Source organism: Marmota marmota, unplaced genomic scaffold (assembly GCF_001458135.2).
Source record: "Marmota marmota marmota unplaced genomic scaffold, marMar, whole genome shotgun sequence".
NCBI lineage: Eukaryota > Metazoa > Chordata > Mammalia > Rodentia > Sciuridae > Marmota > Marmota marmota.
Genome location: NW_026000016.1, coordinates 12454120 through 12473093, shown reverse-complemented (window position 1 = coordinate 12473093; position 18974 = coordinate 12454120). Strand labels below are relative to the sequence as shown.

The 18974-nt window shown below is 32.3% G+C and overlaps 1 protein-coding gene across 2 annotated transcripts in view; it reads left to right on the top strand.

Annotated features, from left to right (window-relative positions):
- The window catches only part of Rab18 (RAB18, member RAS oncogene family), a 37525-nt gene that overhangs the window by 8038 nt on the left and 10513 nt on the right, over positions 1 to 18974 (top strand). The window contains exons 1-4 of one of the 2 annotated variants that reach the window (XM_048809165.1): positions 9187 to 9206; positions 10925 to 10941; positions 11173 to 11234; positions 16192 to 16264. In XM_048809165.1, the coding sequence (XP_048665122.1) occupies positions 9202 to 9206; positions 10925 to 10941; positions 11173 to 11234; positions 16192 to 16264 (157 nt within the window). In that variant the 5' untranslated portion in view covers positions 9187 to 9201. Of the gene's footprint in view, positions 1 to 9186; positions 9207 to 10924; positions 10942 to 11172; positions 11235 to 16191; positions 16265 to 18974 lie in introns of those variants that run through there. The other variant, XM_015483502.2, reaches the window with a different exon arrangement.

Here is an 18974-nt window from a genome sequence, read left to right as displayed (position 1 = left end):
GTTGTTTGTCACAGACCACAGCGGAGCCAGCGCCATCATGTAATGGCGACCATAATTTACATAAACGGGGCTCACCACATATGAATATTATTATTTTTTCTTTATAATACCTATTCAGCAGTGGGATTGCTGATACATATTTTATATGTATATTTAACTTTGGAAAACAGTTTGGCTATATTTTTATAAAGTGATTATATCAATTTGCATTCCTGTAAGGAGCTTATGAGAATTCCTGTTCTTCCACATCCCTCACTTATATTTAGTATGAGCAGCCTTTTAAATTTTAACCATTCAAATAGCTGTGAGTTGGTATCTCATTGTGGTTTAATATGTGTTTCTCTAATGACTAATAATGTTGAGCATCTTTTTATGTTCTTATTTGCTGTTGTATATATTAATTTTTGTGTGTGAAGTATCTGTTTAAGTCTTTTGTTAGTTTTTAAATTGGGTTTATTTCTTATTTTTGAGTTTAGAGAGTTCTTCATATATCCTTTATTAGATATTATGTGTTTTGCAAAAATTTTCCTCCCAGTCTTTGACTTGTCTTCATTTTTGTCACAGAACATTTCTGAGTACATGTTTTTTTTATTTCAATGAAATTCAGTTTATCAGTTTTTCAGTGTTGTAGCTTTTGCCAAGCAGAAGGTTGCAATGATTTTTCTCTGTTCTAGAAGTTTTATTACAGTTTAGGTTTTATTTTAAGGATAATTTTTTTACTGTTTCTTTAAATTTTTATTTATATATGACAGTGGAATGCATTACAATTTTTATTACACGTATAGAGCAAAATTTTTCATATCTCTGGTTGTATACACAGAATATTCACACCAGTTCGTGTCTTTATGCATGTACTTTGGATAATAATAATCATCACATTCCACCATCATTAATAACCCCATGCCCTCTCCTTTCCCCTCCCACCCCTCTGCCCTATCTAGAGTTCGTCTCTTCCTCCCATGCTCCCTCTCCCTATCCCACTATGAATCAGACTGCCTATATCAAAGAAAACATTTGGCATTTGGTTTTTTTGAATAGGTTAACTTCACTTAGCATTATCTTCTCTAACTCCATCCATTTACCTGCAAATGCCATGATTTTATTCTCTCTTATTGCTGAGTAAAATTCCATTGTGTATATATGCCACATTTTTTTTTATCCATTCATCTATTGAAGGGCATCTAGGTTGATTCCACAGTTCAGCTATTGTGAATTGTGCTGCTATAAACATTGGTGTGGCTGTGTCCCTATAGTATGCTGTTTTAAAGTCCTTTGGGTATAGACCAAGGAGAAGGATACCTGGGTCAAATGGTGGTTCCATTCCCAATTTTCCAAAGAATCTCCACACTGTTTTCCATATTGGCTGTACGGATTTGCAGTCCCACCAACAGGGTATGAGTGTACCTTTTTCCCCACAGCCTCGCCAACACTTATTGTTGTTTGTATGCATAATAGCTGCCATTCTGACTGGAGTGAGATGAAATCTTAGAGTGGTTTTGATTTGCGTTTCTCTAAATGCTAGCGATGATGAACATTTTTTCATATATTTGTTGATTGATTGTATATCATCTTCTGAGAAGTGTCTCTTCAGGTCCTTGGCCCATTTATTGATGGGGTTATTTGTTTTTTTGGTGCTTAGCTTTTTGAGTTCTTTATATACCCTACAGATTAGTGCTCTATCTGATGTGTGAGGGGTAAAGATTTGCTCCCAAGGTGTAGGCTCTCACCTCACAGATTGTTTCTTTTGCTCAGAAGAAACTTTTTAGTTTGAGTCCATTCCTTTTATTGATTCTTGATTTTAATTCTTGCACCACAGAAGTCTTATTAAGGAAGGTGGGGCCTAATCCCACATGATGGAAATTAGAGCCTACTTTTTCTTCTATTAGACGCAGGGTCTCTGGTTTTATTCCCAAGTCCTCAATCCATTTTGAGTTGAGTTTTGTGCATGGGAGAGATAGGGGTTTAATTTCAGTTTGTTGCATATGGATTTTCAGTTTTCCCAGCACCATTTGTTGAAGAGGCTATCTTTGCTCCAATGCATGTTTTTGGCACCTTTGTCTAATATAAGATAAATGTAATTTTGTGGGTTAGTCTTTGTGTCCTCTATTCTGTACCATTGGTCTACCCATCTGTTTTAATCTACTATTGTTCTGTAGTATAGTTTAAGGTCTGGTATAGTGATGCCACCTGCTTCACTCTTCCTGCTAAGGATTGCTTTAGCTATTCTGGGTCTCTTATTTTTCCAGATGAATTCCATAATTGCTTTTTATATTTCCATGAGAAATGTCATTGGAATTTTTATCAGAATTGCATTATGGTCTTTTTTTTAAGGGGGGGAGGATTTTTTTTTAATATTTATTTTTTAGTTTTCAGTGGACACAACATTTTTATTTTATTTTTATTTGGTGCTAAAGATTGAACCCAGCGCCCCACGCATGCCAGGCGAGTGCGCTGCCGCTTGAGCCACATTCCCAGCCAGTATGTGGTCATTTTGATAATATTAATTCTGCCTATCCAAGAGCAAGGTAGATCTTTCCATCTTCTAAGATCTTCTTTGACTTCTTCTTTAGGGTTCTGTAATTCTCATTATATAGATCTTTCACCTCTTTCATTAAGTTGATTCTCAAGTATTTTTTTTTTTTGAGGCTATTGTAAATGGGGTAGTTTTCCTCATTTCCCCATTGCATGGAGTTCATTCCTTAAAAGAAGAAAAAGTCAACAAATAAATGACTTGGAATAATTAAAATCACAGTTGAAATCAAATTGATTGAAACAAAGAAACAATTAAAAAAATGACAGACCAAAAAGTTGGTTATTTGAAGAAATGAATAAAATTGACAGACATTTAGCCATGCTAACAAAGAGAGGGAGAGAGAAAACTCAAATTACTAACATGCGTGATGAAAAAGGAAATATCACAACAGACAATACAAAAATACAGAAGATAATTAGAAATTGTTTTGAAAACTTGTACTCCAATAAAATAAAAAATATCAAAGGCTTCGACAAATTTCTAGTCATATAATTTGGCCAAATTGAATCAGAATGATATACACAATTTAAACAAATCAATTTTAAGTGACGAAATAGCAGATGCCATCAAAAGTCTACCAAGAAAAGCCCAGGACTGGATGGATACACAGCCAAGTTCTACAAGACTTTTAGAGAAGGACTAATACTAATACTATGAATTTATTTCAGGAATAGAAAAAGGGGCAGCACTTCTAAACTCATTCTGTGAGGCCAACATCACCCTGATTCCAAAACCAGGCAAAGACACATCAAAGAAAGAAAACTTGAGACCAATATCTTTAATGAACATAGATGCAAAAGTTCTCATAAAATTCTGGCAAATCGAATACAAAAACATCAAAAAGATCATGCATCAAGATCAAGTGGGATTCATCCCAGGGATGCAAAGTTGGTTCAACATATGGAAATCAATAAATGTAATTCACCACATCAATAGACTTTAAAGATAAGAGTCATATATATGATCATCTCAATAGACGCAGAAAAAGCATTTGACAAAATACAGCATCCCTTTATGTTCAAAACACTACAAAAACCAAGAATAATATATGCTAAGCCCCAGGTCAACATCATTCTAAATGGAGAAAAATTGAAGGCATTCTCTCTAAAAATGGGAACAAGACAAGAATACCTTCTTTTACCACTTCTATTTAACATAGTTCTTGAAACACTATGTCAGTTAGACAAAAGAAATTGAAGGTATACACATAGGAAAAGAAGAACTCAAATGGGCACTATTTGCTGATGATATGATTCTATACCTAGAAGACCCTAAAAGTTCCACCAGAAAACTTCTAGAACTAGTAAATGAATTCAGCAAAGTAGCAGGATATAAAATCAACACCCATAAATCAAAGGCATTCCTGTATATCAGTGACAAGCATGATTTTTTTTTGAAATAATGTTTGAATACAGCATGAAGTATGGGTCAAAGTTTCTTTTGTTTTTCTTTTCTTTTGCATATGAAGATCTAGTTGTTCTAACACTGTCAATTGAAGAGATTGTCCTTTCTACACTTAATAGCTTTTGTACCTCTGTAAAAATGTTGGTTGTCATTATATGTGAAGATATATTTCTGGACTTCATTCTATTCCATTTATCTATTTGTCTTTATGTCATTATCTCACTGTCTTAATTTCTGTAGCGTTATAATAAAAAAGTCTGGAAATCAGATATTGTTAATCTGTCAATTTTGTTGTTTTTCAAATTTGTTTTGGTCATTCTGGCCTTTGCATTTTCTAATGAATTTTAGAGTGTGCTTGTTTTAAAAATAAAGCCTGTTATTTTTAATTTTTTTTTAAATTTTGAAGGAATCATCTGAAGATCATTTTGAGGAGAATTGACTTAACAATATTGATTTTATGATCATAGAACAGAATTTTTATTATCTCTCCATTCATTTAGGTCTTCAGAATTTCTCTCTGAATGTTTTGTAATTTTCAGTGTACAGATCTTTTCGTAACTTTTGCCAAATTTAACTTTAAATATTCAACATATTTTCATTGTTAATGGTGTTGTTTTTCATTTTTCCTTTATTACTAAATAAATAAATATTTCTGATTTTTTAAATGTTGATTTTTTTTGTTGTTGTTATTTTTTAACCTTGCTGAACTTACTTATAAGTTCTAGAAGGGTTTTTTTTTTTTCCCCTTAAGATTCTAGTGGATTTTTCCATTCTTTCTTTCCAGTGTATATGCCCTTTATTTCTTATGGCCCTAGATAAAAATCTTCAGTAATGTACCATGTTAAATAGAAGGGGTAAAAGTTGATACCCTTATTTTGTACTTGATGTTAAGGGTAAAACTTTTTTGTCTTTTACCACTAAGTATGATGTTACGTGTGTTTTTTTCATAGATGCTGTTTATCAAGTAAAGGAAGATCCCTTCTATTACTAGTTTATTGAGGTTTTATTAGGAATGCATTTTGGATTTTGTCAGATATCTTTTCTGCATCTGTTGAGATGATCATGAGGTATTTCTTTTTTGTTTGTTTAATATAGTGAAGTACACATTGATTTTTTTTTTCAATGTTAAACCAACTTTAAATTTTTGGGGATAATCCCTTTGTGATCATGACATTTTGTTCTTTTATACATTTTTTTGATTCATTATATAAAATTTTGTTTAGGATTTCCATTTATGTTTATGAGAGATATTGGTAAAGAGTTTTCTTTAAAGTCTCTGTCAGTTTTTGGCATTAGGGTGATGTAGGACTTAAAGAAAGACAAGGAATGAAGGAAGCATTTGCTTCTCTTCAATTTCCTACAAGATATTTTTGGTGGGGGTTGTACAGGGGATTAAACCTAGGGGTGCTTATCCACTGAGCCACATTTCCAGCCCCAACCTTTTTAAAAAAATATTTGCTGAGGCTGCCTCTGAACTTGAGATTCTTATGCTTAAGCTTCCAGAACAACTGGGATTTTAGTCATGTGCCACCATTTCCAGATCCTACAAGATCTTTTTAGAAAGTATTATTATTTAAGTATTTACTAAAATTCACTTTGGTCTTGGAGTCTCCCACCCCAGCATGGGTTGTTTTTTAAGTACAGACTCAAAGATGTCTTTAATAAATACTTAATTCCAAGGTTATCTATCTATCTGTTTATTTACTTATTTTATAGTGTTGGGAATTGTGGGGTTTTTTTTTTTTTTGGTGTTGTGATAAATATATATATAACAGATACCTTACCATTTTGACTATTTTTACATGAATGATTCACCAAGTGAGCATATTCACATTTTTGTGCAACCGTCACTGCTATCCATTTCCAGAACTTTTTAATCACCTCAAACAGAAATTCTGAACCAATTAAACAATAATTCTACACTATACTCTTCCCAAAGCTCTTGGTAACCTTTATTCTACTTTCTACTACTATTTCTACTTTATTCTACTATTCCATTGTATGTGTATATGGCATATTTTGCTTAGCTATTGATCCATCAACAAGCACTTATTGCTTCTACCTTTTCGTAGTGCTAAAGAATACTAGTTTGAACTTTGTTGTCCAATTGTTTTGGGTATATACTTAGGAGTGGAATTGAAGGAAATGCCAAACTGTTTTTCACAATAGTTTCAATAGTTTATAGATTCTCATGCACAAAGGTTATAATTTACCTAAATCCTTTTCTATACTTGTTATTTTCCTTTTTTAAAAAAACCATCCTAATGGGTATGAAATAGTATCTCATTGTGGTTTTGATATGCATGTCCCTAATGGCAAAATGATGTTAGCATATTTTTATGTGCTTATTGGCCATATATATGGGGGGGGGAATGTCCATTCAAATCCTTTGCCCATTTTTTATATGGGTTCTTTGAGGTTAAGTTATAATGATTTGCAAATATTTTTTTCCATTGTGAGGGGTTGTTTTCTCACTGTCTTGATAATGTCCTTTGATAACTTCTAAATTTTGGTAAAATCCAGTATTTTGGGCTTTTGTTGGCCATATTTCTACTGTCATATCCAAAAAATGATTGCCAAATTCCATGTCATGAAGATTTGCTTTTCATGTTTTCTTCAGAGTTTTATGGATTTAGATTTTATATTGATACCTTTGATCCATATTCTGATAACTTTTGTTTGTGGAATAAAGTGAGGGTCCAGCTTCATTCCTTTGCATGTGAACACCCAGTTTTCGTGGAACCATTTGCTGAAAAGACTGTTCTTTATCCATTGAATGATCTTAGCTCAGTTGCCAAAAATCCTTTCGGTATGTATATGAAGATTTAGTGTTAATTCTCAAATTTATACTTTTTTAAGAAAGTTTTGCTGTTCAGTGTCTCTTGCAATTCTGTGTATTTGAGTATCAGTTTTTCCATTTTTGCAAAACAAGTTGTTGGAATTTTTAATAGGAAATGTGTTTAATTTGTAAATTACTTTGGGTAGTGTTGTCATCTTAGCAATATTATGCTTTCCAATTCATGAATATGGGATGTCTTTCTGCTTATTTATGTCTTCTTGAATTTCTTCAGCAACTTTTGTAGTTTTCAGTGTACAAGTCCTTACCTCCTTAGTTACATTTTTTTTTCCTAAATATTTTATTCTTTTTCATGCTGTTTTAAATGGAGTAGTTTTTAAAAGTTTCCTTTTTGGATTTTTCATTACTGGTGTATAGAAATGCAGTTGATTTTTGCCTATGGGTATTGTATCCTGCAACTTCACTGAAATTGATTATCAGTTGTAACAGTGTTTATATGTGTATTTGTGTGGAGCCTTTAAAGTTTTTTTCAATGTAAGATCATATCATCTGTGAATAGACATAATTTTACTTTTCCCTTTCCAATTTGGATGCCCCCTCCCCCCATGTCTCTGGCTAAAACTCAATACTCTGTAGAATAGAAGTGGAAAAAGTTAGTATTCTTTTCTTTTTTTCTGTTCTTAGGGAAAAATAATTTCAGTCCTTCACCATTGAGTGTGGTGTTAGCTGTGAGTTTTCATATAAGGTCTCTATCATGTTGAGGAAATTTCCTCCTGTTCCTAGTTTGTTGAATTTTTTTTTTTTAAATTATGAAAGGATTTTGATTTTGTCAAATGCCTTTTTCTGAATCAATTTAGATGATCTTTTTCCCTTCTATTAATGTGATATATTACCTTGATCCTTGATTTTGTTTTGTTTCGATTTTTGTTTCTTTGTTTTGTGAATATTTAGCCATTCTTGCATTCTGGAAAGAATTGATTACTGATCCATTCTCTCTAGTAGATCAAGTTTTCTAGTTCTTCGTGAGCCAATTTTGACAAATTGTATGTTTTTTGGAATGTGCCCATTTCACCTGGATTATCCAATTTGTTGATATTTAGTTGTCCAATATTATTTTATAATCCCCTTCTTTTCTGTAAAATTAGTAGTACATGTTAGGTGTCCCTAATAAAAATCCAAAATTTCGGGCTGGGGATGTGGCTCAAGCGGTAGCACGCTTGCCTGGCATGCATGCGGCCCCGGTTCATCCTCAGCACCACATACAAACAAAGATGTTGTGTCCGCCGAAAACTAAAAAATAAATATTAAAATTCTCTCTCTTTCTCTTTAAAAAAAAAAAAATCCAAAATTTCTGGAACGCATCTGTTAGAGTTTAGATTTGAGATGTCCCCAAAAGTTCATGTGTGATACAATGCAAGAATTTTCAGAGGTGAAAGGATTGGATCATAAGAGATTTAACTAATCAGTGGATTAATTTCCGCGATCACTGACAGAACTAGGAACAGGGCCAATGAGGGTTACAGGCTTCTCCAGCAGCAAATACATTAGGCATTCATGGTATTAGCGGAGATTGCTTACCCATTACCCGCTGTGCAAAGTCCCTTTTGGTTCAGAGTTGATCTCAACTGGAGAGGAGATAGTAGAGACTATAGGCATAGTTCTTCTCTTTATAAAACCATCATGAGTCTCCATGTTCTGGGACATCTCTAACTGTACTCTGGTACTGTGCCTCAAACATGCCAGTTTTTGTTTGTTTGTTTGTTTGTTTGGGGGTCTTGTTTTGTGTTTTCTTTGTTTTGGTCTTTTTTTTTTTTTTTGCAAAGTGAAGCAAGCCAGACACCTCTAGTCAGCCATCTTGCTAAAACATCATTGAGTTCCCACTTGTCTCATTTTCTTTGAATCTCGTGTGTTTTCTTGTGGGTAATTTCTTTTGATATGTCCTCAAATTCACTAATGTTTCCTTCTAAAATGTTTAATATGCTGTTAATCTCATTCTGTGTATTTTTCATCTCAGAAGTTGCAATTTTTATATCTAAAAATTTAATTTGGTTCTTTTGTTTCACTTATGTCTTCCTGACTTTTAAAACATGTTTAAATTTCCTTGTTTGCTAATTCTAACATTTGTGTCAATTTGCAGTCAATTTTTATTGATTGATTTTTCTCCTTTTTGAAAAAATAGGTCCTTCAATTGATATTTCTTTTCTTCCCTTCACAAACATACATTGTTGAGTTTAAATATTCCTTGTTAACGTTTTCATATTTGACCTCTTGTTTCAAAGGCTTTCTTGTTTTAAATAAACTACCCTTCATAAAATAGGCTTTAAAGAGATTCCTGCAAAGAAACTGAACTAAACATCATATTGAAAATGTAGACACAGATGAACAAAAGAAAAGCTGAAAAAACAGTTCTACTTCTCTTATGAGTTCCTTGTCTTCCATATGAAGAGGCTGAAGGTGATTTATTGAAATGTGGTAAGATGTTGGCAAAATCAAATTAATCACAAAAAACTCCTGTTGCTGCTATCAATAAAGACAATTTATTTATCAGTCAGATCCCCCCCCCCAAAAAAAAAAATGAACCAGGCATGGTGAAAAATCAGTTTTAGAGTGTAAAAACTGAAGAGCTCAACTGAATGCGATTCACCAGGAACCAAGGGAAGAATAATGAAGACTTAGGGGTTTGGATCCAGATGAGTCATCCTTTTACTTCTGTTGGCTTTGACAGTAGGACTCCAGTGGGCATTGTCTCCTTTGGTTGTTATTGGTAAATTACAGATATAATGTGTCAAAAAAATGACTTGGAAATATTGTTAGTTATCCACATACAAATTTTTCCTATGTAGAGATGGTTATTGGACTATTGACAAAATATGCAAAAACAAGAAATAATAAAAGAGAAAAGTCAGTGGGGAAAGAAGGAAACACAAATATTCTGGGAACAGTGAGTTTCTTTACTTGGGAAAACTAATTAGGAAAGAGACTGGTTGCCCTGAACATGCTTCTGAAGTTAAAGCAGGGAAAAGTTCTTCATATACTTTCCCCTGAGAATTTAAACTGTCAGTTCTCAAGATATCCATGACAGCAGATTCTGTGTAGTGTCTACCAGTGATCTTAATTTAGTGCTTACACTGAGTCCAAACCTTTTCCTTCCCTGAATCTTCCCCTTATTCCATTCCCTCCTTCCTTCCTTCCTTCCTTCTTTTTCTTCTCTCCCTTCTTCTCTTATTTAATATGTGAGATTTTTTTTTTGTTTGGCTGATTGCTACATTTAAGTTTTCCTTGGACTATGTAAACTTTTTAAAATATGATTTCTTTGGCATACAAAAAAACTAGGCACAATGAATATTTTAAATATGAGTTTTTATTGTTTCATTTGTGGATGTAATGATCACTAAAAATCACTCTCAATTACTAATATATTTCCATATTGATGACAGGTGTTCTGTTAAGCATTTAGTACATGAAAGTGCTGCTCATCTTTGTTGGAGCTGTTCTGAATTGATTGTGATAAGTAGTAAGATCTTTTATAAGTTATTTTCTAAATTTCTTGAGCTCATGTTTTCCCCTCTGGCCAGTGGGATAGACTGAACATTATTTTTGATACTCTTTTAAAGACATGTGGGAAGTTTCTGTTTGCTTAAGCCAGATGACATGTGTCAGCTCCTTTTTTTTTGGAAAGGAGGCAATTTGGGGGAAAGGTACTGTTGTAATAAAATCTTGGGTAACTTATGAAGCTCTTCTTCTCTTTACATATAATTGGTATTTAGAGAAGCTTTTCATAGAATTTTGGTTATCCTTCTATCAATTATGAAGATTTCCTACAAGATTGGGGACAAATGTTTCAGTATGTAAATTCCTTATGAAATTGTGTGGTAGCAAGTGATCATTTATTAGGTTATATAAATCTAATGTATTTTTTTAGGACAAAAGTAAAGAATACCTCAGACAAGGAGTACATGGGCCTTTCATATTCTTACCAGTCCTCTAAGCTGCTTATAGTCATGATCAGAGTTAGTGGTTGGTGGGTAGTGAAGGACTGTGAACAACAATGTGTAAATAATTTGGGAGCCCCTGAAAACTGCCATGATCCATAATCAGTTAATATTCTTTTAGCACCATAATTCTAGCTCTTGGTTTTAAATATGAGTAGTTAATTATCACCTTAAATTGAATTTTATTTTTCCTTTTAGGGGAGAAGTACATGTAGGTGAGTGAGTGAATTCTAATGAATTTGATTTTCATTTATCCTTATTCAATCCTGAGCTGCTGATCTTTAGCAACATATTTTTTTTTAAATTTTCATATCCATAATTCTAAGAATTTGGGGTGTGAGTTTGAGCACTTGATAAGTGGATTTTCCATTTTATGGTTTTCTTAATAATAATGAATTTTAAAAGTATATTTCTGGATGACTTATCATATTTTTAATTTCTTCAAGGTGTTGACTTTAAGGTGAAAACAATTTCAGTGGATGGAAATAAGGCTAAACTTGCAATATGGGTAAGAGTTTTTAAAATGTTTTTAATAAGTATTAAACTTACACTTTTCAGGGAAGCAGAAATTGATTTGTTAAGTATTATTAGAGGAAAATGAAAACTTGTATTAAATAACTTGAGATATTTATTAGTTAATGAATATATAATAAATAGTTACATCTTAAAATTGGGTAATTAGAAACTTGTTTTACTTAAATTTTTTAAATTTATAATCATTTCAGTATATTTCAAAACAAAAGAGTTTTAAAAAAAATTACCTCATCTGTCAGAGCCATTGTTACTGGATATTTTCCATTGGAGTTTTAAAAAAAACAGCTAGACTAAAGCAACATGAAAGGCAATTGTTGGGGGAAGGGAAGAGAAGTGATACTTGGAGAGAAAATATTTTTCATGACTATGGTTATAGTTTGCCACTTTATATCTTGTCTTTCCTTACTGGCTTGTTTTCATTTCTCTGAATCCTACTATTATGATCCACATTGCTCTGCCAACTAGACCCCATCTTGCTAGTGATGAATAAGGTACCATTAACTGTCAAAACATCCAAGAGGCATTATTGCGAACATATAAATATGTATTATACATATTACTTATAAAATATCTATTTTTTACAAATACTATGATAATTAAACATATGCATTTTTATAACATGATAAATGATTTCAGAACTGAATAGCAATCATCAAATTGTGACATGCTTCCACATGGTGGCTAAATACTAAATGCTGCCTGTTCATCAATCACAGATTGAAAAAGCAGATGTTTGTGTATTTTATAATGTCATTCATCTTACTAATATTCTTTGAATTTACTATTTCCATCATGTTTTATATCAAAATAATGGCTGTGTTTAATATTTTTGTGTTAATTTTTTCTAATATGTCATGTTCTGATTGTTAGCCTATTTTCCCTTCTCCCCCAACTATAGTTGGTATTAATCAAAACAGTAATGTCTAACAGAAACATTTTGGAAAATGTTGCACTATACTGTAGTAAAATATATTGAACAATTTAAGAATATTGGCTTCTCTACATAACTGAGGACCTGATTTTCCATATGCTTTCCATGGTTAGTATTTTGCTTCTTTCTTCCATTTCTGTGACTTCATGAAACACATAGATTAAAATAGGATCTGAGGCTTGATGATTGCAGTGAGATTTTTCTCTCATACAGGAGGATTCTTTTTGTTTTAAATTTATTTTCTACTTCTTGCCTAATGAAAATGCTGACAGGTATTCTTAAAGAGATATCTTTAGACTTATAAATATTTTTTAAAGAAGAAAATTTTCCACTTAAGAGTAATACTAGCTCTTCTAAAAAGTGTAATTAAGACAATATGAAATTAATAGAGAAAAAAGTTTATCTTTAATCAGTTATAAAGTTTTTAGTGAACATCTTTTAAAATATCTAGTCATGTGTATATATAATATTAAATACATATATATGTGTTTTTTAACTTGTTTGTCCCCCTGCGTACTCACAATGTATAGATTTTTTTTGTGTCATTAGGTCTAGATCAGAACTACTATTCTGATCCACATTGCTCTGCCGACTAGACCCCTTCTTGCTAGTGATGAATAAGGTACCATTAACTGTCAAAAACATCCAAGAGGTATTATTGCTAACATATAAATATGTATTATACATATTACTTATAAAATAGTAATTTTATAATAGATATTTTATAAGTAATATGTATGAACCTCTGATGATAGAGGTTCATCAGTTTAAATGGTCACCTGGTATTTCTTTTTATGGCTATTATTTAACTCAGCCATCCCTCAGTGACATGGATTTAATACCAGTTTTTCTCAAAGATGAGCAGTGCTTTCTTGAGCACCATGATTTATATATCTGATGTACTTATCTGGTTACCTAGGATGTACACCTAGAATTAGAAATATTGGTTTAAAGAATGTGAAGATTTAACAGTGATACCAAAAAGTCTTACTTTTCTGTTTGTATTGTTATGAATTACATTTCACCAATTGTGTTTTTTATATTCACTCTTCCAAACCTTAATTTCTACTAAGTATTGTTAATCTTTCTCAATTTTGCATCTCTGAGTAATAATTTTTTTTACTTGTTATTACATTTCTTTTGAGTTTTTTCTTAGATCTATGATCATGTTTTAAAATGAATTTTATTTTTATTTACATTGCCCATTTTATATTAGCATTCATCTTTTCCACAATTAGTCTTTATATACTAAAAATATTAGCTCTTTATCATATATTTTTTTTACTCTTCATTTGTCTTTAAAATCTTATTTAAAGTGAATGTTTCTGTTCTTATGCATGTAATATTAACTCTGTGACATGCTGCAAATTATGTTTTTTCAGTTTGCCATTTATACTCAAATATTGTTAAATATGAGATGAGCTAGGGAGTTGACTGGTGGGGATGTTTTAACCATACCAAGGTTTTAGTATTTATATGGTCAAATCATTTATTTTCTTCATGGCATTAGAGTGTCATGTTGAAGTCAGGAAGGCCTTTCCACTCAATATTAGACATACATGAAACCATAGTTGCCTCTAGATATGCTATTGTTTTATTTATACCAATAAAATGGGTTTACTCTCCCACATGTAAACTACTCCTAGGATCAACTAGAATAATTAAACTTAGCCCTTAACTCCTGCTGTCTTCTCTAATCTACATACTCATTATGACCTAAATAGCATCTGAGAGGTTGTCTTTTCTTCTGTATCCTTTCCTCGCTTCACTCCCATATTCTATTATTTGGTATTTCTAGATCTTTTCTAGCCCTTGATTTATCTATATCTGTCTTTAATAATCCCTTCTCTCCTTACAATTTCAGAAAACAAAACCACAACATAAACACTAAAAGGTCAGCTTCTTTTATCTCACAATGATGTTATTTCATTTATCACCTATTGCTGTTTTTGAAACAGTGAGAAGCAAAAATGGTTTAACTTCCATTTAGGCATATAGTTCATATAAATTCTGGTCCAGTGCTGCAGCATAGGGTTTTGTGTTTACATGATGGAGTTCCAAAAGTGATACTGAATAATTTGAATGTTGCTAATTTATTAGTTTTTTGCTTATAAGTGAATTGCTAGGATATGTGTCTCATAATGATTTGTCTTTTTAGGATAGAATTTTTTTATTTAGTTTTTATGAGTTGGCTTTTTCAAATAGGTACTGGTGTAAGGCTATGAGCACTTCTAGTTTTTTTGATATATATATATATATATATATATATATATATATATATATATTATACACACACACACACCAGTTGCTTTTTAAAATGATATTATAGTTAAATATAGAAGGAACATAGACGTTATATCATCATGGCTTCTAGTTGATTTTTTTTTCTCCAAAATAAAGTGTTGATCACTTGATAATAGTGATCAAACATGATTAGAGGTCATCCATGTAGTAATGATTATTAAATCAAAATATCAAGCTACATGATGATATCAGAATTTTAATCTGCTTTAGATAGTGAGTTGACTATACTTTATGTAGCTTTCTTTTATATTGTTATTTTTGAAAAGTTGAGTAAGTATGCAAATTTAATAATTTAAAATATCAGAGACAGATTTGTAAGAAACTTGGATGCTGAAAGAATTTTTGTAAAGAGAAATCATGAAGTTATCTGGAAAGTTGAATTTTAGATGTGTTACTGCTTCACTTAAACATGGCAGGGATGGGGGTTAGTTAATGTAATGCTGAGAATTTGGAAGCAAGGAAATTCTACATTTATATAAATGTATCTGAACAAATAATTTACGTTCAAAGTAGTTTATATTGAAAATTATTTTCCTCTTAAGTTTCTCTTTGGGTATAAACGTCCTCAGACATTCTCTATTGTCATAGCATTATTGAGGTTTGATGTATTTTTACTTTTCTTCAGGTTACTTTGTTTTTTCTTAATTTTTTTTTTAGTTTTTAGATGAACACAATACCTTTATTTTATTTATTTATTTATTTGTATGTGGTGCTGAGGATCTAATCCAGTGCCTCACACAAGCAAGGCAAGCACTCTACCAATGAGCTACAATCCCAGTCCTTCAGGTTACTTTATATCAGCAGACTTCAAACTTCTTCTTTAAAAGCCAGGTAGTAAATATTTAGTCCAACCCTAAAGCAAGCCATATGGTAATATGTAAATGAATGGGCCTATCTGTATTCAAACTTCTTTTAATAAAATGTTATATAACAAAATGAGTGGTTGCCTCTGCTTTGGTATTGTTGCCCTAAAGCCATGATTCAAAATCAGTGGTAGAAAAAATGCAGAAGGAACCAGGCCTGGAAGTAGTAAATTAGTTTATTCGTTTTTTTCCCCTACTAAAAATGTTCTATGTTCTATGCCAAAAATTGCATAAGACACTGAGATTAAACTGGTAATTGAACAGATGAGGTCACAGCCCTTACAAAATTTGTGTTTCATATTTAGTATACATCATTTGTGCATTTTCCTAAAAGAAGATACATAGAAACTCTTAACAGAGCCCAACCTCAAAATTCCTTACCTAAGTAAAACAAGACACCATCTTTAAGTTAGTAGTTCTCAGCTTTGATTCTACATTAGAATAACCTGGGAAGATTTAAAATTTTTCTGTCCTTTACCTCATCCAATTAAGTCAGAATCATTGGGGGTTGGACACAAAGACTCTCAGAAAATGATCGCACAGCTGGATTGAGAATTATGGCTTTCAATGAAATGGGTTTCATGTGCTATAAAAATTTTAAACCCCAAATAGCAAAAAATCTTTACTTGGATGCATTTTTCTAGAGATGAATCAATATTTGTTTTATGTAATACTTTTAAAAATACAGCTTATTTAAATTCCAGGTTTTTAATGAGCTTTCATGTTGATATTATTTTTAATAATGTCATTTATTTTATACTCTTACATCAGTGTGTTAATGATCTATTATTTATGGTTTGTTTTATTTAATAATGTGTGATTGTCACTTTTAGGATACTGCTGGTCAAGAGAGGTTTAGAACATTAACTCCTAGCTATTACAGAGGTGCACAGGGTGTTATATTAGGTAAGTTTTTATTTTAATATAATGTTTTAAAATATTATTTACTGAAATTTCTAATTTTTCTAGTCTGGGAAATTCAAAAATTTTTTATTTTTCTCTTGGGTTACTTTTAGGTAATTTGAAGTTATATTTCATTATTTAATATTAATGAATATTACAACTTTAAAAATTTTGTTTAGTTCTTTGTGTAGCAATGAAAAAAATAAAGATAACATTATTTCCTTTATTTTAAAAGCACATGTTGATGAGGATATAACTGAAAACCCATATGTGTTGGTCTGTCTTGGAGTATTACCAAAAATTTCATTCATCATTAAATTAATATTTCTTCATTCTACAAAGGAAGAAGAGAATCTGTTTAATCAATTCTATTTATAAAAATAGCATAAAGTACTTAACACTATGAATTCATAATCAAACAATTTGAAAAACAAATGTGGACTTTCAGTGTAATTTATTGAAAAGTGCTGTTAGTTGAAAGTGTTCTCAATATTTCTAGGAGTCTGTTTAAAAGAATATGGATTGATCTTAGGGAGACTTTCTTTAACTTATGACTTGATAGTAAATTTTACCATTTTGATTCAACATCTCCTAATTTTAGAAAACAATTAAATAAGCTTAATATGATATAAGATGATATACGATGAAGGTAGTAATAGAGGAAGACAGTTAAAATCCCATTCACTAACTATACTATAATTTTTTCAAAGTTGCAATATTTGGTCTTTTTAAGAAATTAAGAGGGTCATAGGTGTTTATGTTTATATAAAATAATTTGCTGTTTTTCCAGGATTGGGACCTAAATATTCTTTGGTATTTGGATACATCTTTGTTGTCTTATGAAGGGGGGGAATAGCTTTTGTTTTTCTATAATTGGTTTTCAGTTATCACATTGGATATAATTTCATTTCTGTCACAACATGTGTTTTAATAAGACTGAAAGATATGTTGTATATTTTTTCCACATTTTAATTGGTGTATTTATAGTTGTTCATATTGATGTTTGTTGTTACATATTTTCACATGCACAGAATATATCTATAATTTGGCCAGTATCACTCCCTAGCATTTTCTACCTCCCACCTCTTGGTCACTTTCCTCTATTGATCTCCCTTTGGTTTTTAGGAGATACATACCCACCTTTACTTTCCTTTTTTCTCTCTAGCTTCTGCATAGGAGAGAAAACATAAAGACACTTGACCTTCTGAGCTTGACTTTTTTGACTTAACATGATGGTCTCTAGTTCCACCCATTTTCCTGCAAATGCCATGATTTCATTTTTCTTTGTGGGTGAATAAAACTCTTGTGTTGTATATATACCATGTTTTATGTATCCATTTATCTGGTGATAGACACCTAGACTGGTTCCATAATTTGACTATCATGAATTTGTGCTGCTGTAAACGTGTATTCCTGTATCACTGTAGTAAGAAGACTAATTCTTCAAGGTAAATACTGAGAAGTGGTATAGCTAAGTCATATGGTGGTTCTGTGCCTACTCTTTTGAGAAACCTCCATACTGATCTCCATAGTGGTTGTACTAATTTACAATCCCACCAACAGTGTATGCCGCAGTCTGGCTGGGCACAAAATCACGAGCCACTCAAGCAGGAACAAACTTTATTTTTGAAACTGCCGCCAATACCCCATACGCTCGACCGACCCATGCTGTGTTCTCCCGGACCCCAACAGGAAGTCCCTCCTCCGGAATTCCCTCCTACCGCACTTCCCCAACCAATGGGAACTCTCCAGGGGTCCCGTAGCAGGCTGAGGTGAACAGCAGTAATCTAATATCCATAAGAATGCAGATCTTAACATAATCATATCATCTCACTGGCTTGCTGGCATCACCTTTCAACCAAAAATGCCATGCATCATATTACTTGGCTGTGGCTTTTAGCATCTCCCCGCTTCTGTTTAATTAAGCAACAAGCAATGTGGCTAGGGACCGTGCCTGTTAGGTTTGTCCAATTGAACATATGGTTCTTACCCGTCATCGGATGAACTGACCTCTAGGCGTCAGCCTCCTGTCTTAGGTTGATACCACTGCAATTGGATCATACCCGACACTGACTGCCGGTCCAGCATATAGCCATACTTGTGGATAGGCCTATGCACCAGTGGGGGGGTGAGGTTCTTTGCCTCACCTCTGTTGGCCCCCAAATTTGGCCTTGGTGCCGGTGGGGGGGTGAGGTTATTTGCCTCACCTCTGTTGGCCCCCAAAATTAGACCATCACTAGTAGAAGGGAGGAGGATACATAAATGCCACGACACCAAGCCAATTGACGGCTCCTTAGGAAAAATTGCATCACTGGTGACACATCAGCAAAGATACGCCAGCACTACCATAATTTGCTGCATCAACAGATAGATCACAATGCATACAAGTGATACATAGTCGAGGCAAGTTCTGCAAGCAGTTCAAAGCAGAGGAATCTATCAATATGTCCATTTCCTCCCAAAATAAATTGACTCCTTGAATGAGCATTACTTGTTGAGTTATTATTCATTGATGCATCAGTTTATAGTTTGCTGTGATAACTATCGAAGAAACTGTAGTTTGGTTTCAACTTTGTCTTCACTGGCACTGGGATGAAGATAGGAATTTTGACAATGATGCTAAAAAAAAAATATGTAACATTTCAACAGGTACTAAGAAAACAATATTTAGAACAATTTACATTATCCTGAACAGAATTATTAAATATAATGA